General features: G+C 50.5%; 1 protein-coding gene across 8 annotated transcripts in view; it reads right to left on the bottom strand.

Moving 5' to 3' along the window:
- The window catches only part of LOC140391818 (glutamate receptor 4), a 438,531-nt gene that overhangs the window by 15,094 nt on the left and 400,111 nt on the right, over window positions 1-23,326 (bottom strand). For all 8 annotated transcript variants that reach the window (XM_072476746.1, XM_072476748.1, XM_072476750.1 and 5 more), the window contains 2 exons: window positions 22,558-22,756; window positions 57-304 (listed from right to left, as the gene is read on the bottom strand). In XM_072476746.1, coding sequence (XP_072332847.1) covers window positions 57-304; window positions 22,558-22,756 — 447 coding nt within the window. The remainder of the gene's footprint in view (window positions 1-56; window positions 305-22,557; window positions 22,757-23,326) is intronic.

Below are 23,326 nucleotides of genomic sequence, written 5' to 3'. Positions count from 1 at the left end.
GGGTAGGTGGAATACTATAACAACACAATGACATATTGTTATACTATCCCACCCACCTTAATGGGGAGTTCTTAGGCGTTGCCACTCCATATCCTTTGGAATCCAGGTTGCCTCCTACTTTCATTGTGTCGCACGGTTTCCTCTGCTCAATATATTCATTCATCGTGGACTCCAGAAGGAAAGCGAACTTGCCCTTGGATTTCCGAACACGGGCGACACCCTCAGCTGTGGTCTTGGTGAAAACAGAAGGCTCTGCAGATTTCATGTAGGCCCACATCTTCTCATATATTGCTATTTTCGATCGCTGAAAAAGAGAAACGGAATCAGCAACAACTTGGATTTATCTAGTTCCATTCACGTAACATGCAGCCTTAGCAGAGAAGAAATTGAAGCTGTACAGTAACTGAAGATCATGGAGAGATGTCTGGATAGACTGGCGAAGCTACCTTGTTCTCCTCAGAGCAGAGAAGGATAAAGGAAGATTTGACACAGATATTTAAAATCATTAAGTGTTCAGAAAGAGTAAATGAAAATAAACTTTCCAATGGAAGAAGGGTTGATAACCAGAGGTTAAAGATCTAAAAGTACCAGAGACAACATGAGGAAATGCTTTTTTATGCACTGAATAGTTAGAATTTGCTCTGCCTGATGGGTTGGTGAAACATATCCAACAACAGCTTTCGAAAGGGAATTAGAAATATACTCGGTGAAGAAAAAAGTTACCACGGTATGGGTGAGGGAATGGCATTAAATGGATTACTGTTCTAATGAGACTCGATGGCCTGAAGGCATCTTTCTGTGCTTTACTATTTTAGTGCGGCACAGTGGCATAGTGGTTAGCACTGCTGTCTCACAGTGCAAGGGTCCTGGGTTTGATTCCAGCCTTGTATGACTGTCTGTGTGGAGGCTGCATGTTCTCCCCATGACTGTGTTGGTTTCCTGCTGGTGATCCAGTTTCCTCCCACCGTCCAAAGATTTGCAGGTTTGGTCGATTGGCCATGATCAATGCACAGGGGGTTACAAGCTTAGGCTATGGACAGAGGAGTGGGCATAGGTAGAGTGCTCTTTTGCAGGGTTGGTGCAGGCTCGATGCGCTGAATGGCTTCCTTCAGCACTGTAGGGATTCTATGGATATTGTCATGTGAGAGTACCTTTAAGAAAAGGGTGTTTATAAATGGGTGTGTATAGAAATATCTGTAGTGAGAGTACCTTTAAGAAATGGGTGTTTACTACTGTGTTGGAACTGAAGTCAGACAGAGCAGATGCACTGTTGATCTCTCTGCCATGAAAAGACTATCTCTGGATCATTTGGTGAATTAAGAATTATAAATATTCTCAGTAGTGAAGTTAAGCCTGATGTCTTTCTGTTTTGAAGGTTTTTTAAAGTCTTATGGATGTTAAAAGGACAGCTTAATCAATACTTAATGTTGTATTCTTTGGGGGTTGTATTTGAATTGATGGTTGCTAAGATGTTCACTGTATGTTTCAAAAAGGTTAACTTGAGTTCATAGAATAAACATTGTTTTGCTTTAAAAATTACTTTTCCATTTCTGCTGTACCACACCTATAGAGTGGGCTGTGTGCTCCCCATACCACAATCTATTAAAAGTTGTGGGTCAGGTGAACTCCATGATATACTTTGGGGTTCTCTAAACCCTGCCCCATAACAAATTGGGGGCTCGTCCGGGATAAAAGTCTATCTATTGGATTGGCTTAGTGAACTTAAAGACAGTGAGGGGTGAGCATATTGTGGTCGCTTTTCAGGTGTGGTATTTCAGTTTAAGTACAGAGTGTGTTGTGGACAATGGCTCTTTCAGACGCTCTGATGTTTTTGGGGGTGGAGACGGTCACACACCGTACCTTATGGACAGAGACTAAAAGCAGACTTTTAGATTTGGCTAAAACATTGCAGTTAACATTATCTGACAAAATGTGAAAGGATGACGTAATTATGACAGTGGGTAAGCATTTAAAGTTGTCTGAGATAGTTTGACTCATTGGAAATGGCAAAAATTCAGTTACAACTTAAACAAATGGAACATGAGAAAGAATTAAAGCAGCTTGAATATGAAAGAGATAGTGAGGAAAAAGAAAGAGAGAGAGGAAAAAGAAAGAGAGAGGAAAAAGAAAGAGAGAGGAAAAAGAAAAGGAGAGAGAATAAAGGAGAAAAGAAAGAGCAGCCCTAGCAGAACAAAAAGAAAAAGAAAGGGAGATACAGATCAGGGAAAAAGATAAAGTGAGGGACTTTGAACTTCAGAAAATGGCCATGAAACATGACAATCAGTTAAAATTGGCAGACGTAAAGGGAAATGTACAGTTGGATGATAGAGATGAGGATAGTGAGAAAGAGCGTCATAGTCGAAGGCTTGGTGGGAATCTATTTAAATATGTCCAAGCATTGCCAAGGTTTGACGAGAAGGAAGTGGAAGCCTTTTTCATTTCATTTGAGAAGGTAGCTAAACAAATGAAATGGCCACAGGACATGTGGGTGTTACTGATTCAAACAAAGCTGGTAGGTAGAGCTAGTGAAGTGTTTGCATCACTACCGGAGGAGATATCTGGAATGTATGAGGAGGTGAAGAAATCCATCTTAAGTGCATATGAGCTAGTGCCTGAAGCTTACAGACAAAGGTTCAGAAATTTAAGGAAAGAATTTGGTCGAACATACATGGAGTTTGAAAGGCTCAAACAGAGTAATTTTGATAGGTGGATAAGGGCTTTGAAAATAGACCAAACGTATGAAGCTCTCAGAGAAATTATACTTTTGGAGGAGTTTAAAAATTCAATTCCTGATGTAGTGAGAACTCATGTGGAAGAGCAGAGGGTTAAAACTGCGAGTTTAGCAGCAGAAATGGCAGATGATTATGAATTAGTTCATAAATCAAAGCTTGGATTCCGACATCAGTTTCAGCCTGTGAGGAATAGAAACTGGGGACATGAGAAATACTCAAGTGGTGGAGGCAAAGGTGATCTGATGGGAGATAATAAGGAGAGTGTACCTCAGATTAAAAAAGAAATCCAGGAGAGTGTAAAAGAAATGAAAAGTTTCAAATGTTTTCACTGTAATAAACTAGGCCATGTAAAGTCACAGTGTTGGTGGCTGAAGAAAAGCTCTGGGAAGGCTGATGTGGTAAAACAGCATAAGACAGTGGGGTTTGTTAAAGTGAAAAAGGAAAGCCCAAGTGAAGCGAAGGAGGTGCAAAAGAGTGTACAGCCTGATCAAGAGGTGATTGATAAGAATGTGCCAGATCTGTTTAAAGAATTTACTTGTGTGGGTAAAGTTTACTCATGTGTGTCAGGAGGAGCAGGTAAAGAAGTCACAATTTTAAGAGATACGGGAGCTAGTCAATCTTTCATGGTAAGAGATGAGGAGTTATGTAGTTTGGGAAGAATGTTGCCAGAAAAGGTGGTAATATGTGGAATTCAGGGTGAGAGCAGTAGTGTTCCATTATATAAGGTAAGGTTGGAAAGTCCAGTGAAGTGTGGTGAAGTGGTAGTAGGAGTAATAGAAAAACTATCTTGTCCAGGAATACTGTTTGTCTTGGGTAATGATACAGCTGGATCGCAGGTGGGAATGTTGCCTACCGTGGTTGATAAGCCAGTGGAAAATCAGACAACTGAAGAGTTGAACGATGAATATCCTGGGATTTTTCCAGATTGTGTAATAACAAGTTCACAAAGTCACAGGTTAAAACAAGAGGAGAAATCAAAGAGTGAAGATGACATTGAAGTGCAATTATCAGAAACGATTTTTGATCAGGTGGTTGAAAAAGAACAAGAACAGGTGCAGGATGAGGCGGATATTTTTAGTTCAGGAAAATTGGCGCAATTACAACAGAAAGATGTAGAAATAAAACGGATGCATCAGTAAGGATACACGGAAGAGGAATCTGAGTGTACCAGAGTGTTATTACCGTAAAAGTGATGTCTTGATGAGAAAATGGAGACCTTTACATATGCAGGCGGATGAAAAGTGGGCAGACGTTTATCAAGTAGTATTGCCGGTAGGGTACAGAAAGGAGGTGTTGTGAGTTGCACATGAGGTACCAGTGGGAGGTCATTTGGGAATAAGGAAAACTTAAGCTCAAATCCAGAAACATTTGTATTAACCTGGACTACATAAAGATGTAGTTAAATTTTGTCACACATGCCAAGTGATAGGGAAACCTCAAGCAGTGATAAAACCAGCACCCTTAATACCCTTCCAGCATTTGAGGAACCTTTTACACGGGTCCTAATTGATTGCGTAGGACTGCTTCCTAAAACGAAAAGTGGGAATCAATATCTTTTGACTATAATGGATGTGTCTACTAGGTTTCCAGAGGCCATTCCAGTACGTAATATTACAGCTAAAAAGATTGTGGAGGAGTTACTTAAATTCTTTACTAGATATGGATTACCCACGAAATACAATCGGATCAAGGATCAAATTTTACCTCAAGGTTATTCAAAGAAGTTATGGATAGCTTAGGAATAAAACAATTTAAATCAACTGCGTACCATCCAGAATCGCAGGGAGCGTTAGAAAGGTGGCATCAGACATTAAAGACAATGTTGAGGGCTTATTGTCACGATTATCCAGAGGATTGGGATAAAGGAATTCCATTCGTACTGTTTGCAATTAGGGATGCACCTAATGAGTCAACCAAATTCTGTCCTTTTGAACTAAATTTTGGCCATGAGGTAAGGGGACCACTTAAATTGATTAAGGAAAAATTGGTGGGCGAGAAATCAGAAATTACATTATTGGATTACATGTCAAATTTTAGGGAACGATTAAATAGAGCAGGCGAATTGGCTAGACAACATTTAAAAGTTGCACAAAATGTGATGAAACGGGTAGCGGACAAGAAATCCAAAGTTCGTAGATCTGCCTGTGGAGATAACGTTTTAGTATTGTTACCAGTGGTAGGTGAACCTTTAAAAGCTAGGTTTTGTGGACCTTATCAGATTGAAAGGAAATTAAGTGAGGTGAATTATTTGGTCAAAACGCCAGATAGAAGGAGAACTCACCGAGTGTGTCATGTGAATATGCTTAAAAGGTACTTTGAAAGGGAAGGAGAGAAAAAGGAGGAGGTTTTAATGATTCTAACTCAAAGTGACAAACCAAATCCAGATGACTGTGAATTTGACATACCTCAAATTAAATTGGAAAACGAGGACATTCTTAAAAATTGGGATAGATTGTTGAGTTACCTTCCAGCGGAAAAACGGACTGACCTGAAAGAATTATTGATATCACGTGGGCAAGTTTGTGGAGATAAATTGGGAAGTACTAAAATGGCTATACAAGATGTAGACGTGGGAAAGGCTGTTCCAATCAAACAAAATCCATATAGATTTAACCCTTTAAAATTGGCACAGGTTAACAAAGAGATTGAGAGTATGCGTAAAAATGGCAGAATTGAAGTGGGTTGCAGCCAACGGAGCTCACCCATAGTGATGGTACCAAAACCAAAGGATGTGTGTGGACTATAGAAACGTTAATGCAGTTACAAGAACAGACTCTTATCCTATCCCACATTTGGAGGATTGCATTGAGAAAGTGGGAAAATCAGCTTTTATTTCTAAACTGGATTTACTTAAAGGTTACTGGCAGGTACCTTTATCCGAAAGGGCGAAGGAGATTTCAGCTTTTGTGACTCCAGATGGTATATACCAATTCAAAGTTATGCCATTCGGCATGAAAAATGCCCCAGCCACATTTCAACGGTTAACTAACAAATTTGTTTCAGGATTACCCAATTGTGCGATATACACAACGATCTGGTAATTTTCAGCCAGACATGGACCGAACATTTAAACCATCTGATGGAGTTATTCGATCGACTTCAGGAGGGGGGTCTGGTGATAAACATGGCCAAAAGTGAATTTGGAAAAGCCCAAGTCACTTTCCTTGGCCATACAATCGGACCGGGTCGAATGGTCACACCGGATGTGAAACCAACAGTTATTGAGGAGTTTCCGATACCCTCAAGACGAAGGGAAATGATGCAATTTCTTGGCATGAGTGGATTTGATCGAACATTTGTGGAAATGTTTTGTAGCGTGATTGCTCCACTGATGGACTTGCTGAAGAAACGTCGAAAATTTCAATGGACAGCGGAGTTTCAACAGGCATTTGATTGCCTGAAAGCTGTGATAACCAATGCTCATGTGTTGGAGAATTACAAGGGACTCTGTGATCAGATTGAACTAAAGTATCTGACTTTAAAGTGAAATGCCGAGGCGTAGAGAAATGGACGGATCGTGCCAGGACCTTCTTGTTCAAAGAGACTGTCAATCGAGAAGGATTTCAGTTGGAGGAAGAAGAAAAAAAATGGACTATATTGTTACAACTGTTTACCTGTGGTTTTTTTTAAAACGAAAAAGTATATTTACTGTGTGCATTTCTTAAAGGATAGTGAAAAGGTGATAAATGAAACCATCTTGAAGTTGATGGTTTATTTTTTTTTCTTGGCGGGAGGTGTCATGTGAGAGTACCTTTACGAAATGGATGTTTATAAATGGGTGTGATTCTCAATATCTGTAGCGAGAGTACCTTTAAGAAATGGGTGTTTACTACTGCAGTGATGTCAGAGAGTGGGTGGAGCTGGGCTGTCTGTCAGCTTTTTGTTTTAGGCTGTTTGCTGCAGGGTGTGTTTTAGTTTCGTTTTCAGTGTTGGAGCTGAAGCCAGACAGAGCAGGTACACTGTTGATCTCTCTGCCATGAAAAGACTATCCCTGGATCTTTTGGTGAATTCAGAATTATAAATATTCTCAGTCGTGAAGTTAAGCCTGATGTCTTTCTGTTTTGGAGGTTTTTTAAGTCTTATGGATGTTAAAAGGACAGCTTAATCAATACTTAGTGTTGTATTCTTTGGGGGTTGTATGTGAATTGATGGTTGCTAAGATGTTCACTGTATGTTTCAAAAAGGTTAACTTGAGTTCATAGAATAAACATTGTTTTGCTTTAAAAATTACTTTTCCATTTCTGCTGTACCACACCTCTAGAGTGGGCTGTGTGCTCCCCATACCACAATCTATTCAAAGTTGTGGGTCAGGTGAACTCCATGATATACTTTGGGGTTCTCTAAACCCTGGCCCATAACAATATACTGCTCTATTCTATGACTATAAACACGGTAAATGGGAAAGATTTCAAGGAGGGAGAGAATTGTCAAGGAGCAGATGGTTAGGAAAGAGTTCCAAAGAGGGATACAATTGTGAAGACTGAAGAGTCTGTCACTGAAGTGTAGGGAAGAGGAAATGCACAGAAGCGCAAAGGGTATGGGCAGGTACATAGTGCATGCAGCAATGATCAGGGCAAAGATTTTAAATTAATTGGGGTATAAATTGATGTTGCACACATTTCATGGATAAAAGGGCAACCATATCCAAAACATATCTGAAAGGTGTCAGGCCAATATGGGTTCAGGCAATTTTAAAGTGTTCTTGGTGGCCATCCTAAAGAGATTAGGCCCTTGACTTATGGAAACCATATGGTTCGCGGAGGATTATTCAGGAGCAATCATTGTTTTATTATCAAAAATGCCAATGTCTTGTGATGTCTGTTCCTCTAACTTCCAATTGGCCTGCTATACAATCATTGCTCCACACACCATATACCCACCCCCCACACCCTTCCCCTTAGGCTTTATCTTTGGGCAATTGACAGTGAGGCAAGTGGACTAATTTTCATTTTCTTAAATGGACAAGTTGTGACTGGAGTCACAAGAGGCCCTGTTAGCATTCATGATGCTGAAGGTGTAATTTGGGGCTAGCCGTGGGCCTCCCAAGAGAAGCATACATTCTGTTTGTGCACCCATTTCAAGCTAAAAAATGTGTCGAAAGGAACTTTCATTCCTATGTGCTGAGCAATGACAAGCTAATAGAGGCCAGTGAGGAGAGGGGAATGTGTCTGCTGCACACCTTGTGGGACAGGCTGTGGTCCATAGTGTTTTAGACTGATTGGAAGTGTATGTAGGATGTAGCTTTGGAAACGGGAATAAGGACCCTGGGGAAGGCAATTACATTTAGAATAAGCCCTTTTGGATATTATCTTCCTTCTGTATAGATACATTAGTTCAGCTTTACGTGCAACTGTTTTATTAATTTTCCGATTAAAAAGAGCTTGAATTTCTACATTTTTTATTGTTATATACTCGGCATCACAGTGAGCTTACCACTGAACTATCCCATTTTCAGATTCAGTCATTGAATTGGAGTTTTGGTTGTGATCATTTCACTAGATATTCAAATCTAAAATGACTCTGATTACACAGAAGCATTACACAGCCCACAGAGAAATTTGTCTTATTTTTAATCTTTGTGGCTAATTTCTTACTCTCGTTTGCTGCCTGAGTATACAGCTCAGCTGACTGAAAACCCATGCTATAAATAGCATTTCCACCTTCTTATCTTACCACTAGTTTTGTCAGTCTCTATCTAGGCTACTAGATGCAGCAGCTTACTGTACAGGGATATTCCATTTCACATCCTTGTCAATCTCCAACCAGCACTGTAGGTAGTCCTGAAGACATCCATTGCCAGAATATTCCCATTAACAAACAAAAAATGCTACATAGAAGTGAGCATGAAAGAAGATGTCTCGGATCGTGTTTTCTGGGTCCTTAAGGGGGAGGGGGAGCAGCCCCAAGTCGTGGTCCACATTGGCCCTAACGACATAGGTAGGAAAGGGGACAAGGATGTCAGGCAGGCTTTCAGGGAGCTAGGATGGAAGCTCAGAACGAGAACAAACAGAGTTGTTATCTCTGGGTTGTTGCCCGTGCCACGTGATAATGAGATGAGGAATAGGGAGAGAGAGCAATTAAACACGTGGCTACAGGGATGGTGCAGGCGGGAGGGATTCAGATTTCTGGATAACTGGGGCTCTTTCTGGGGAAGGTGGGGCCTCTACAGACAGGATGGTCTACATCTGAACCTGAGGGGCACAAATATCCTTGGGGGGTGGAGAAGAGATTTGTTAGTGCTCTTTGGGGGGGTTTAAACTAATACAGCAGGGGCATGGGAACGTGGATTGTAGTTTTAGGGTACGAGAGATTGAGAGTATAGAGGTCAGGAGCACAGAATTGACTTCGCAGGAGGGGGCCAGTGTTCAGGTAGGTGGTTTGAAGTGTGTCTACTTCAATGCCAGGAGTATACGAAATAAGGTAGGGGAACTGACAGCATGGGTTGGTACCTGGGACTTCGATACCGTGGACATTTCGGAGATATGGATAGAGCAGGGACAGGAATGGTTGTTGCAGGTTCCGGGGTTTAGGTGTTTTAGTAAGCTCAGAGAAGGAGGCAAAAGAGGGGGAGGTGTGGCGCTGCTAGTCAAAAACAGTATTACGGCGGCGGAGAGGATGCTAGATGGGGATTCTTCTTCCGAGGTAGTATGGGTTGAGGTTAGGAACAGGAAAGGAGAGGTCACCCTGTTGGGAGTTTTCTATAGGCCTCCAAATAATTCTCGGGATGTAGAGGAAAGGATGGCGAAGATGATTCTGGATAAGAGCGAAAGTAACAGGGTAGTTATTATGGGAGACTTTAACTTTCCAAATATTGACTGGAAAAGATATAGGGCGTCATTCTCCGACCCCCTGCCGGGTTGGAGAATGGCCGTTGGCCGCCGTGAATCCCGCCCCTGCCCCCGCCGAAGTCTCCGAAGGGAGAAAAGTCGGCGGGGCGTTAATGGCGCCGCTGCCGCGGAGAATGTCACGGGTCTGCGCAAGGCAGCCGATTTTCGGCCTGCCGATATTCTCCCTTCCGGATGGGCCGAAGTCCCGTCGACGTGGTGACCGTTCACGTTGACGTGAATCAAACCTCCTTTTCATCGGCGTGACCCGGTGCTCCAGGCTCACGCCGACCAGCGAGGAGGTGAGTGACGGCCTGGGGGGTTGGCTCTGGGCAGGAAATGGCGTGGCCGCAGACTGATTGCCTGAGGAGAGGTGTGTCTCGGCTTGTGTGTGTGTGCGGCGAGCGGGGGGGGGGGGGGGGGGGGGGGGGGGGGGGGGGGGGGGGGGGTGGTGGTGGTGGTGGTGGTTAGAGTAGGCTGGGCTCCGGGGGAGTGCCGGGAGGGGGTCCGTGCCGGGGTGGAGGTTGGGGAGGGGGTCCGTGCCGGGGTGGAGGTTGGGGAGGGGGTCCGTGCCAGGGTGGAGGGGGGGTCCGTGCCGGGGTGGAGGTTGGGGGGGGTCCGTGCTGGGGTGGAGGTTGGGTGTTGGGGAGGGGGTCCGTGCCGGGGTGGAGGTTGGGGGGGTCCGTGCTGGGGTGGAGGTTGGGGGGGTCCGTGCTGGGGTGGAGGTTGGGGGGGGTCCGTGCTGGGGTGGAGGTTGGGGGTTGTGGAGGGGGTCCGTGCCGGGGTGGAGGTTGGGGGGGTCCGTGCTGGGGTGGAGGTTGGGGGTTGTGGAGGGGGTCCGTGCCGGGGTGGAGGTTGGGGGGGGGTCCGTGCTGGGGTGGAGGTTGGGGGTTGGGGAGGGGGCCGTGCCGGGGTGGAGGTTGGGGGGTTCCGTGCTGGGGTGGAGGTTGGGGGTTGGGGAGGGGGTCCGTGCCGGGGTGGAGGTTGGGGAGGGGGTCCGTGCCGGGGTGGAGGTTGGGGGGGGTCCGTGCCGGGGTGGAGGTTGGGGAGGGGGTCCGTGCCGGGGTGGAGGTTGGGGAGGGGGTCCGTGCCGGGGTGGAGGTTGGGGAGGGGGTCCGTGCCGGGGTGGAGGTTGGGGGGGGGGTCCGTGCCGGGGTGCAGGTTGGGGGGGGGGTCCGTGCCGGGGTGGAGGTTGGGGGGGGTCCGTGCTGGGGTGGAGGTTGGGTGTTGGGGAGGGGGTCCGTGCCGGGGTGGAGGTTGGGGGGGGTCCGTGCTGGGGTGGTTGGGGGGGTCGGTGCTGGGGTGGAGGTTGGGGGTTGTGGAGGGGGTCCGTGCCGGGGTGGAGGTTGGGGAGGGGGTCCGTGCCGGGGTGGAGGTTGGGGGGGGGTCCGTGCTGGGGTGGAGGTTGGGGGTTGGGGAGGGGGCCGTGCCGGGGTGGAGGTTGGGGGGGTCCGTGCTGGGGTGGAGGTTGGGGAGGGGGCCGTGCCGGGGTGGGTGATGGGAGGGCAAATGAGTTGGTCCACCTGGCCAGGTGCCAGCCTCCAACAGTTGGACCCATGCGGTCCATGCCACCTGGCTGGGGGGAGGAGGGGATATGGGCAATGATGACATGTCGTCGTTCCCCTCCCCCCCACCAGGCCGTCATGTTTTCAGACCATCCAGCGATGTTGGCCGCCGTGCTGGCAGCCGCTCATGTCTATGTTGCCCTGGATGAGGAGGAGGAGGAGGAGGAGGAGCGTGCCAGAGAGGCGGCGCAGGCTGCCGCAGAGGGGCAGGCGGCAGCCGCCCAGGCTGGAGGGACACCTGACCGACAGGACGAGGAGGGGGAGGAGGACGTCGCGGCCCCACGGCAACGGAGGCACCCGAGGGCGCCCCGTGTGTACCGGCCCCGGCAGTCATACCAGGACCTCACGGACCGGGAATGCAGGAGGAGACTCCGGATGAGCCGGGAAACCGTGGCACACATCTGCCACCTGCTGGCACACCTGTCACCGTGTGGCACTGGCGGGGGACACCCTCTCCCCGTGTCCGTCAAGGTTACGGTGGCCCTGAACATTTATGCAACGGGGTCATTCCAGGCACCGAGTGGGGACCTGTCCGGCATATCGCAGACATCGGTGCATCGGTGCATCCGGGCAGTGACAGATGCCCTTTATGCCATGGCGCACCGCTACATCCGCTTCCCCGTGGACCGGGCCAGCCAAGATGCCCGGGCCGTGGGCTTCTCTGCCATTGCCGGGTTCCCCATGGTCCAGGGCGCGATCGATGGGATGCACGTCGCCGTGCGGCCACCTGCAGATAACAGGGCCGTGTTCACTAATAGGAAGGGGACCTATTCGATGAACGTACAGGTGGTCTGCGACCACCGCATGATGATCCTGCACGTCTGCGCCCGTCACCCAGGCAGTGTACACGACTCATTCGTGTTGTCGCGGTCATCCATCCCCGGCATGTACGAGGGACGCCATCCCCGGCTGAGGGGCTGGTTGCTGGGCGACAGGGGCTACCCATTGCGATCGTGGCTGATGACGCCTATACGGAGGCCACGCAATGAGGCGGAGAACCGCTACAATGATGCCCATGTAGCGACAAGGGGAGTGATCGAAAGGTGCTTTGGCATGCTGAAGATGCGTTTCAGGTGCCTGGACCTCTCTGGGGGCGCCCTCCAGTATCGGTCAGATAGGGTCGGCCGCATCATTGTGGTGTGCTGCGTCCTGCACAACATAGCCCAGCAGAGGGGCGATGTGCCGCAGGCAGAGGAGGGCGGAGTGGAGGAGCAGCAGGAAGAGGCCCAGTCCTCCCCAGATGAGGGGGATGGGGGCAATGGTCAGGGCAGACGGGGTAGACACAGACGGGTGGCTGTCCACCGTTACCGGCTGGCCCAGCGGGCACGGGACAGACTGATAGACGCCCGCTTCACTGACTAGATGGGCGTGGGAATCGGGTAGTATGGCCACAGACCGCACACCATGACAACAGCCGACCACCCACACCCCCCACCCATCCACCCACCCAGCACCCTCACCCCCCTCCCCAACCCCACACACCCCACCCGCATGCACACCACCCCCCCACCCCCAATTGCCGATCCACTGGCGGCACAACGGGCCGGGCTCACCCAGTTGCGGGTGGACGCGTGTCTATCGCAGGCCATGGAGAATGATGACAACCCGCCTCCGATGAGCTCCTGGCTCTACATCGTTGGACTATGTCTGACCCATGGCCACAGTACCACCATCCACCCGGACCATCCCTGCATTCGGCTGTGACACTGCAGCGCACGGTCCCGTCCTCTGCCCGGGGGATGTTGATGGCAGCCCAGGGGGAAGGGGGCAGACTCACCTGGGGCTGAGGTAAGACCACCCCTCACACACACACTAAAGGAAGGCGGGCTTGCTCAAGGAACCAGTGTTAGTGGAACACAGGATTTTCGGAATGTTTGGGCCGGGCGGGGGAGATTTTAAACGTGTGGGTAATAAAACTGCTGTTAAATATTTTGATTTGATGGCGTCCCTCGTACATGCCGGGGATGGATGACCGCGACAACACGAATGAGTCGTGTACACTGCCTGGGTGACGGGCGCAGACGTGCAGGATCATCATGCGGTGGTCGCAGACCACCTGTACGTTCATTTGCGCTCAACGTACATGACACCCCCGCACACTTTGGACAGAGCACAAAGGCAGCTTCGGTAGGTGTAACATTGACTTTAATAACCAAAGGAGTTCATGCACGTGCCCTAGCGCCTAAAACTCATCTGTGCCCTGCACCCGTGCCAACTTACTCAGTGTCTAATTGTTTGGCCTTACGGGCCCTTTGACTACGTCTACGTGGTTCCCCAGACGGTACAGCAGAACTGGAGGTGGACTCCTGTGATTCCTGCCCTCTGACACTGGATCCGTTTGGCGGCCGTTTCCTGGGGCGTCCTGGCCTAGATGGGCCAGCTGCGGCCCGGGCGACTGGGATGGCGAGCTGCCAGCCTGTCCTGCCCGTTGCCCACCCGATGCACCTGGGACGGAAGGGGGGGGAGTCCGAGGTGTCGCGGTGTACCGGGACCTCCCCTACAGAGGGAGCCGGGACGGACCACACCACCTCCTCCTCCCTCGGGGTGCCCGATGGCCCCCAGGCCTCTACATGGGTGGGGGGTGCGAACGGACTGGCCATCCGACGCGCCCCCGACATCTGGCGCTGCCAGTCCTGGAGGCCCGTGCTGGTATCGACAGGGGTCTGCAGGTTTGCAGCCATGGAGCCCAGGGGGTTGTCGAACCCTGTCTGCGACAGTGCGACGCCAGCTCGCACATGGCCACTGGCGCCGATGCCCTCAGCGATGGCCTGCTGAGACTGGGCCATGGCCTGCAGAGACTGGGCCATGGCCTGCAGAGACTGGGCTATGGCCTGCTGAGACTGGGCCATGGCCTGCTGAGACTGGGCCATGGCCTGCTGAGACTGGGCTATGGCGTTGAGCGCCTCTGCCATCTGGCGCTGGCACTGGCTCATGGCCTCCTGTGAGAGGGCAGCCATTTCCTGGGCCACAGACGCCGCCTGCACGGAAGGCCCCAGGCCTCGCAAACCGTTCCCCATGTCTGACACCGTCGCACCCATTGCCTCCACCGCGGACGCCACCCGTGCGGTGTCAGCCTGGGTGGCACGCATGACCGGGACCACTCCCAGCTCCTGGACGCGGGTGGACTCCTCCACCTGCGACCGCAGCCGCCGCAAGCCACCCGTCACCCTATTCGCTCGTCTCCGTGTCGGTGGTTGCATCGGATCTATGTGTGGGTGTGGTAACTGCAGGAACCCGGGATCCATCTGGGCGGCAGATGTTCGCTTGGCCTGGGCTGCCCTCCGACCGCCCGGTCCCTCTGCTGCTCCTACCTCCACCTGCTGTACCGGGACGGCTGTGTTGTGCGCACCAGTGAGTGTACCAGACGCCTCATCACTAAAGTGCCCAACCGTGGTGAGTGTTTCTGCGATGGTGGAGGGTGTTGGTGACAGCAGTGGCGTTGTGTCGTGCTCTTCGTCCCACTCTGAGTCCATGGCACTTTGGGGTGGGGGTTCGTCTCCACCCATCCACTCTGAGTCACTGTCCGGTATTTCGTCTTCCCGGGTAGGGGTGTCCTGGGTAGTGCTGTCCTGGGTAGTGCTGTCCCGGGTAGTGCTGTCCCGGGTAGTGGTGTCCCGGGTAGGGGTGTCCTGGGTAGTGGTGTCCCGGGTAGGGGTGTCCTGGATAGTGGTGTCCTGGGTAGTGGTGTCCTGGCTCGGATGTGACGGGGGCCTGTGGCTGCCCCCCTCATCGCTGGGTGGTCGCTCCCGCACGTGACGGGGGTGTCGTCTCCCTGTTGCTCCAGGTCTCTCCGTCTCCCGTGGTGTGCGAGAGGCATCCTGCGGGCGTCGCATGCTGGAGGGTCCGGGTCTCTCCGTCTCCCGTGGTATGCGAGAGGCATCCTGCGGGCGTCGCATGCTGGAGGGTCCGGGTCTCTCCGTCTCCCGTGGTCACCGAGGGGCATCCTGCGGGCGTCGCATGCTGGAGGGTGCGGGTCTCTCCGTCTCCCGTGGTCTCCGAGGGGCATCCTGCGGGCGGTCTGCATCTGCGGGGATGGGTGCCTGGACGTTTGGTCCTGCGATACACAATGAAGCATGCATGGTTAGACATCAGGCAGTGATCAGGTGATACGGGAGAGGGGGATATAGGGGAGGGGGGATATGGGGACGGGCTGTTGGTGGCTCACTTGCTCGTGGGGCTCCGACCTCTGCATCAGCAACCTCCCGGTCCTCAGGTCCGCCAGCCAGTTCCAGGGCCCTTTCCTCGTGTACGGTCAGTGGCCTCTCATCAGCGGGCCCTCCTCCAGTCCTCACATGCTCCCTGGTGTTGTGTGCGCGCTTCTCCTGTGGGGGGGGGGGGGTGGTGGCAGGGGTAAAAGGCAACAGTGTTAGGCAGGTATATGAATGCACGCCATCAGTTGCGCGTGCATTGCAGAGGTTAAGGTTAGGGCTGGATTCACTTGGGGATATGGGGGATATGGGGGAGGGGGATATGGGGGAGGGGGGGATATGGGGGATATGGGGGAGGGGGGATATGGGGGATATGGGGGTGGGGGATATGGGGGAGGGGGGAGTATGGGGGATATGGGGGAGGGGGGATATGGGGGATATGGGGGAGGGGGGATATGGGGGAGGGGGGATATGGGGGAGGGGGGATATGGGGGAGGGGGGGATATGGGGGAGGGGGGGATATGGGGAATATGGGGGAGGGGGGATATGGGGGAGGGGGGATATGGGGGAGGGGGGATATGGGGGAGGGGGATATGGGGAATATGGGGGAGGGGGGATATGGGGGATATCGGGGAGGGGGGATATGGGGAGGGGGGGATATGGGGGAGGGGGGAATATGGGGGATATGGGGATATGGGGAGGGGGGATATGGGGAGGGGGGAATATGGGGGATATGGGGGAGGGGGGATATGGGGGATATGGGGGTGGGGGGGATATGGGGAGGGGGGATATGGGGGAGGGGGGATATGGGGGAGGGGGGATATGGGGGATATGGGGGAGGGGGTATGGGGGAGGGGGGATATGGGGGAGGGGGAATATGGGGGATATGGGGGAGGGGGGATATGGGGGAGGGGGGAGTATGGGGGATATGGGGGAGGGGGGATATGGGGGATATGGGGGAGGGGGGATATGGGGGAGGGGGATATGGGGGAGGGGGGGGATATGGGGGAGGGGGGGATATGGGGGAGGGGGGGATTTGGGGGAGAGGGGATATGGGGGATATGGGGGAGGCTCACCCTGCCTGCTCTGACGAGGTCGTTCACCTTCTTGTGGCACTGGGTGCCTGTCCGTGGTGTTAGGGCCACAGCGGTGACGGCCTCTGCCACCTCCCTCCACAGACGCCGGCTGTGGCGTGGGGGCAACTCTGCGGCCGTGCCCGGGATACAGGGCGTCCCCTCCTCTGCTCCACCGCATCCAGGAGCGCCTCCACATCGCGTGACTCGAACCTCGGGGCTGCTGAGCGACGGCCAGCCATCAAGTCGAGTGTTGCGGTCGGCTGTTCCGGTCGGGTGGGGGGGAGCTGCGCGGCCTTATGAGCCGTCACGCTGTGCAGCGCGTATGACGCTGCACGGCGTGAACCACTGCGCAAGCGCGAATCCCGTTACGTCGCTGCTAGCCCATTTCGGGCCGCAGACTACCGGCCCATTTTTATGACGTGACGCAAGTGGGATTTGCGCCGTTTTTTGCGCCGATCGGCGGACTTTCCGCCGATAACGGAGAATTTTGCCATAGTTCGAGTACATTAGATGGGTCGTTTTTTGTACAATGTGTGCAGGAGGGTTTCCTGACACAATATGTTGACAGGCCAACAAGAGGAGAGGCCACATTGGATTTGGTTTTGGGTAATGAACCAGGCCAGGTGTTAGATTTGGAGGTAGGTGAGCACTTTGGGGACAGTGACCACAATTCGGTGACGTTTACGTTAGTGATGGAAAGGGATAAGTATACCCCGCAGGGCAAGAGTTATAGCTGGGGGAAGGGCAATTATGATGCCATTAGACATGACTTGGGGGGGATAGGTTGGAGAAGTAGGCTGCAAGTGTTGGATACACTGGATATGTGGAGCTGGTTTAAGGAACAGCTACTGCGTGTTCTTGATAAGTACGTACCGGTCAGGCAGGGAGGAAGGCGTCGAGCGAGGGAACCGTGGTTTACCAAAGAAGTGGAATCTCTTGTTAAGAGAAAGAAGGAGGCCTATGTGAAGATGAGGAGTGAAGTTTCAGATGGGGCGCTTGATAGTTACAAGGTAGCGAGGAAGGATCTAAAGAGAGAGCTAAGACGAGCAAGGAGGGCACATGAGAAGTATTTGGCAGGTAGGATCAAGGAAAACCCAAAAGCTTTCTATAGGTATGTCAGGAATAAAAGAATGACTAGGGTAAGAGTAGGGTCAGTCAAGGACAGGGATGGGAAGTTGTGTGTGGAGTCTGAAGAGATAGGCGAGATACTAAATGAATATTCTTCGTCAGTATTCACTCAGGAAAAAGATAATGTTGTGGAGGAGAATGCTGAGACCCAGGCTATTAGAATAGATAGCATTGAGGTACGTAGGGAAGAGGTGTTGGCAATTCTGGACAGGCTGAAAATGGATAAGTCCCCGGGGCCTGATGGGATTTATCCTAGGATTCTCTGGGAAGCCAGGGAAGAGATTGCTGGGCCTTTGGCTTTGATTTTTATGTCATCATTGGCTACAGGAATAGTGCCAGAGGCCTGGAGGATAGCAAATGTGGTCCCTTTGTTCAAGAAGGGGAGTAGAGACAACCCCGGCAACTATAGACCGGTGAGCCTCACGTCTGTTGTGGGTAAAGTCTTGGAGGGGATTATAAGAGACAAGATTTATAATCATCTAGATAGGAATAATATGATTAGGGATAGTCAGCATGGCTTTGTGAAGGGTAGGTCATGCCTCACAAACCTTATCGAGTTCTTTGAGAAGGTGACGGAACAGGTAGACAAGGGTAGAGCAGTTGATGTGGTGTATATGGATTTCAGTAAAGCGTTTGATAAGGTTCCCAACGGTAGGCTATTGCAGAAAATACGGAGGCTGGGGATTGAGGGTGATTTAGAGATGTGGATCAGAAATTGGCTAGCTGAAAGAAGACAGAGGGTGGTGGTTGATGGGAAATGTTCAGGATGGAGTTCAGTTACAAGTGGCGTACCACAAGGATCTGTTCTGGGGCTGTTGCTGTTTGTCATTTTTATCAATGACCTAGAGGAGGGCGCAGAAGGATGGGTGAGTAAATTTGCAGAGGACACTAAAGTCGGTGGTGTTGTCGACAGTGCGGAAGGATGTAGCAGGTTACAGAGGGACATAAATAAGCTGCAGAGCTGGGCTGAGAGGTGGCAAATGGAGTTTAATGTAGAGAAGTGTGAGGTGATTCACTTTGGAAGGAATCACAGGAATGCGGAATATTTGGCTAATGGTAAAGTTCTTGGAAGTGTGGATGAGCAGAGGGATCTAGGTGTCCATGTACATAGATCCCTGAAAGTTGCCACCCAGGTTGATAGGGTTGTGAAGAAGGCCTATGGAGTGTTGGCCTTTATTGGTAGAGGGATTGAGTTCCGGAGTCAGGAGGTCATGTTGCAGCTGTACAAAACTCTGGTACGGCTGCATTTGGAGTATTGCGTACAGTTCTGGTCACCGCATTATAGGAAGGACGTGGAAGCTTTGGAGCGGGTGCAGAGGAGATTTACCAGGATGTTGCCTGGTATGGAGGGAAAATCTTATGAGGAAAGGCTGATGGACTTGAGGTTGTTTTCGTTGGAGAGAAGAAGGTTAAGAGGAGACTTAATAGAGGCATACAAAATGATCAGGGGGTTAGATAGGGTGGACAGTGAGAGCCTTCTCCCGCGGATGGAAATGGCTAGCACGAGGGGACATAGCCTTAAACTGAGGGGTAATAGATATAGGACAGAGGTCAGAGGTAGGTTCTTTACGCAAAGAGTGGTGAGGCCGTGGAATGCCCCACCTGCAACAGTAGTGAACTCGCCAACATTGAGGGCATTTAAAAGTTTATTGGATAAGCATATGGATGATAATGGCATAGTGTAGGTTAGATGGCTTTTGTTTTTTGACTTCCCATGTCGGTGCAACATTGTGGGCCGAAGGGTCTGTACTGCGCTGTATCGTTCTATGTTCTATGTTCTAACTGCAGATAAATCAGGACGAAAACACAAACACAAAAAACCCCAAACATGGCATGAAACAATGTAACAATATTTCCGAATGCATACATCCATTGCTTGATCAATGGTAAATTCAACCTAGTTCTCTCTCAACAGAAACTTTGGGCTGGATTCTCCGTTTCTGAGATGAAGGCCGGGATTCTCCGAGCCTCCGCGCCGAAATCGCGCTAGGCGCGGGGGCGGAGAATGGGGTGTCAGACCCGCGGACCGGAGAATCGCCGCAAGTCGTGCGCATGCTGGTAGACGTGGTGCCGGTCGGGGGCCATTGAAAGAGGCCCCCACGGCAATTCTCCGCCGGCAGAGTTCCCGCTGGCGTGGTTCTAACCGGTTCCACCCGGCGGGCACTCGGATTGGCGGCTGCCGTGGCCGCACTGGTGGGGAGGCGGGGGGATCCATCATCGGGGAGGGGGGGTGGGGGGGCGGTCCTTCAGGACGGCCAGGGTTCCGATCAGAGGCCACCGATCAGTGGGTGCGCGCGATCTGGCGGGGGCCTATATTGTTGGGGCCGGCTTGCTGTGTGGGTCCACCATGTTGCGCGGACCCACGGCCGGACGTACAGGTCCCTGTATCGGCAGCCGGACCTGCGTGGACTACTCCGGGACCCTGCCAGCCCCCTTCAAAACGGAGAATCGCTCTGGACTTTCTGGAAAAAAGTCCAGAGTGATTCGCACCCGTTTTCTCGCGGGAGTGGGGTCATAGCCCCATTATCAGAGAATTCCACCCAAAGTGTTGGCACCAGCGGAGAATCCGTGGACTTTTCCGTCAGAAAATACGGCACCACACTTGCACCGATTCTGCTACCAGTGAGGGGCTAGCACTGGTGTCGCATGGGACACCATCAAATCCCATGAAAAACAGTGCGGGATTCACCGGGTCTGTGATTGACACTCGCAGGGCTGACAAGCTACAGCTGTGCTTAAACTACACCCCCCCCACACACACTGATCGGAGCTGAAAATATGGGACAGGTTGTGCTGGACCTCCCATAGAGCTGATGGGTCGGTTGGGGTCAGAGGGCACCAGGGGTGTCACCTAAGCGACCCAGGGGAGCAGGTTTAAAGCGGGCTGTCAGTGGCATGCACAGCTGCATTGCTGCCTTGCCGGCTGCGATAATGGTGTTGTGTACCCGTCCACCCTGATCCCACAGCCCACCTCTGGCCATCCCCCACTACTCCCCCCAGCCCTGACAGAAGTCCCCGGCCAGCGGCATGGCTGATGGCAAAGTGTGGCAGTGCTGCACACTGACCGTACGTCCTCTCGCTCTCTCAGCAGTCACCACACCAGGTTAACGATTTCTGAGAGTACACGTGGACCACGTCGTCGGGAACCCGGCTCATCGGAGGTGGAGAATCGTAGGTGGGCCCACTCATGATAAGCAAGGGTGTTTAAACTACGTGCGGCGTATGTTGCATTGACGTCATTTTCGAGGAGACGGAGCATTGCGATTCGCCATCAAACCGGCGGCTACTGCGATTTCGGCTTCGGCTATTCAAACCATTCAAACCTTTTCCTTTAACAGATTAAGTACACCCAGTCACACCATGGCCTCTACCCCTACAAAACATTTCCTAGCCTGCAAAGATAATGGGCTGGATTTTCATCTTCAAGGTGCATAGAGGGAGTTGTGAAATTTCTCGGCCTAGTGGGTCTGTGACGGGAGAAAGTGCCTGAAAAGACAGAATATTTGTTCTGGGCATGGGTGGTAACTGGTGTCGGGCCTGCTGCTCCCAGGAAGAGTTCAGAGGGAACCACAGAATGTGCCGGGTGCCGAGGTGTGATGTTTAAATGACACCCATTGGTGCTCTGGAGCATTATTCCAGTTACAATAAAAACAATAAAACAGAAAGCAGCCTTCTAGCTCTCTTGTCTCACTCCCCATGTCCCACCCCTGACACTTTATGCCACTTCATGTCCCCCATCCAACACCCATAGACCCTCATACACCCAGTGTCAACTTATACGCTTCTAACCATCCTATGGTTCCTTGTACTCTCCATGTTAACCTATGCCCTTCTCCCACTCCCCATGCCCCCTCATACCTTCCATGTCAACCTATGGCACGTTCACATCAATTTGCCAGTATACATTCTGTACAAAACCACAACGTTTTAGCAACAATAGCATATGTGAGAAAACTTTAAAAACAGCCATTCATTCATAAAAAATTCCTTTACTATATATCTATAGTATATATCATCCAGACCTCGAGGAGTATCACTAGCAGAAACTACGAGCACTGAAGCCTCTTTATCTTGTGTGAATAAACATTATGCAATTGACAGAATAGATAAAACATAAAGAGCTGTCCATCGATAAATGTTTTCCCCAGGGCACAGCTGTTTCAAAAGAGTAATGAATATCTGGGCTCTCAGCAAAGAGAATAAGGATAATAAGGATTGGCTGAGGCTATATTTCTAAAGCTTTTCACACATACTATTGTTACTACAGGGTTAAATGGTTCTGGGCAGAGTCTATAGTGGTTGAATGGGCATGGACATGCTGTATGTTGGCGTGGAGGTTATGAGGTGCCATGGAAGGTGGGTAGTGGCATATAGGTGGGCATGGAGGGTCTGAGGAGCCTTGGGGTTTGGGTGGAGGACATAGTTTGGCAATGTGGGCATGAGGGGCCATGGAGTGTGAATGGAGGGGAATAGACTGGCAAGGGAGAATGGGCAAGACCTTTTGAACTCACATCACAAAAGGTTCCCTCATCCAGACTGTGGTTCATAACACCTCTGAGAGACCATGAACCACGAGCCCTTGAAAAGTTTGCCTGACTGCATAAAAATTGTAGAGGGCTAGGAAATGCCTAAGCCCGCAACAGAGCCATACAGGGTGTGGGTGTGCACCTTTAACAGCCCTCACCCATAACCTACACTGGCAAAACTAGGAATGCCAAATATGGAGTCAGGAATCTTGGAATCGGATCCCAGTCTCCTTTCTTAAGGATCCACCGAGTCTCCCTGACTTTGTGAAAATCCAATGAAAAAATCTTCAGGATATTCATTCGTCCTTACGTCTCTACTATTCAATTCCGGCCTGACCTCCACAGAAGGCAGCTTCATCCCCACGTCCAGCACCACAAGAACCATTATGTAACATGGAGAATTTGATTATTTCAGCTTATAGCTGGTATTGTAACCACCCATTTTCTACCATTCCAAGCCAACCATATGTGTATCCCTTCATGTTTGATCTGACTGGAAATGCATTTGCTTTATTAATATAGCACACCTAACCCTCTGTCAGACATGGGGAGGCTTACTCTGAAAAATTCCTTTGTAGAACCTGAGTCCAACGTTCCGTAAGCAATTTCAGTTTGCTTTGAAAGATCTTCAGCACTTTCTATAGGTGACACCATTCTCTCTACAGTCAGGAAAGCAGCAAGATTGGCCGTGTAGGAGGAAATTATAATCAGAGTGAAGAACCACCATACTCCTCCGACAATGCGTCCAGACAGTGATCTAAATATTTAAAGAAAAGCACAGTTTTTAAATAATATTCGGAACAGCAAGAATGGCACAACTAATTCAGCAAATTACAGCTCTTTGCATCATAGGCTGTCACAAGCAGAAATGTTTTTATCTCCCCACAGTGTAATTTAAACATTTAAAATTCAAATAATAAACCTTTATTTAAATCACTCTGTTTTCTCAACCAGATCTATGGCAATCGCTTTAAAAGGATTGTTTTGATCATAGGAGCAGTTACTCGTGCTGCCTTTAACTGCCTGTTATATGGATATGTCTTCTAGTAAGATCACTTTGGGAAGGAATGGTAAAGTGATATGATTCCAATTTTCATTCATTCTAATGGGAAGCAACACTCTACCAGCATTGCCTCCAATCCCTGAGTATTTCTTCTACTGAACCACGCTGCCACCATCCAATTGTACAAGATGTGACAAAAAACATGGAATCATGGTATGAGTTTGCTTTGTTATTTATGAAAATCTTTTGAAAACAGGAGCAATTCCCACAATTAATAATCCATTTTATAAGATTTATATTCTGGAAATGTACCAATATTCCATT

The sequence above is a fragment of the Scyliorhinus torazame genome, chromosome 15, assembly GCF_047496885.1.
Source record: "Scyliorhinus torazame isolate Kashiwa2021f chromosome 15, sScyTor2.1, whole genome shotgun sequence".
NCBI classification, from domain to species: domain Eukaryota; kingdom Metazoa; phylum Chordata; class Chondrichthyes; order Carcharhiniformes; family Scyliorhinidae; genus Scyliorhinus; species Scyliorhinus torazame.
Note: the sequence above shows the minus strand (reverse complement) of the source record. Positions and strands in the feature narration are given on the sequence as shown.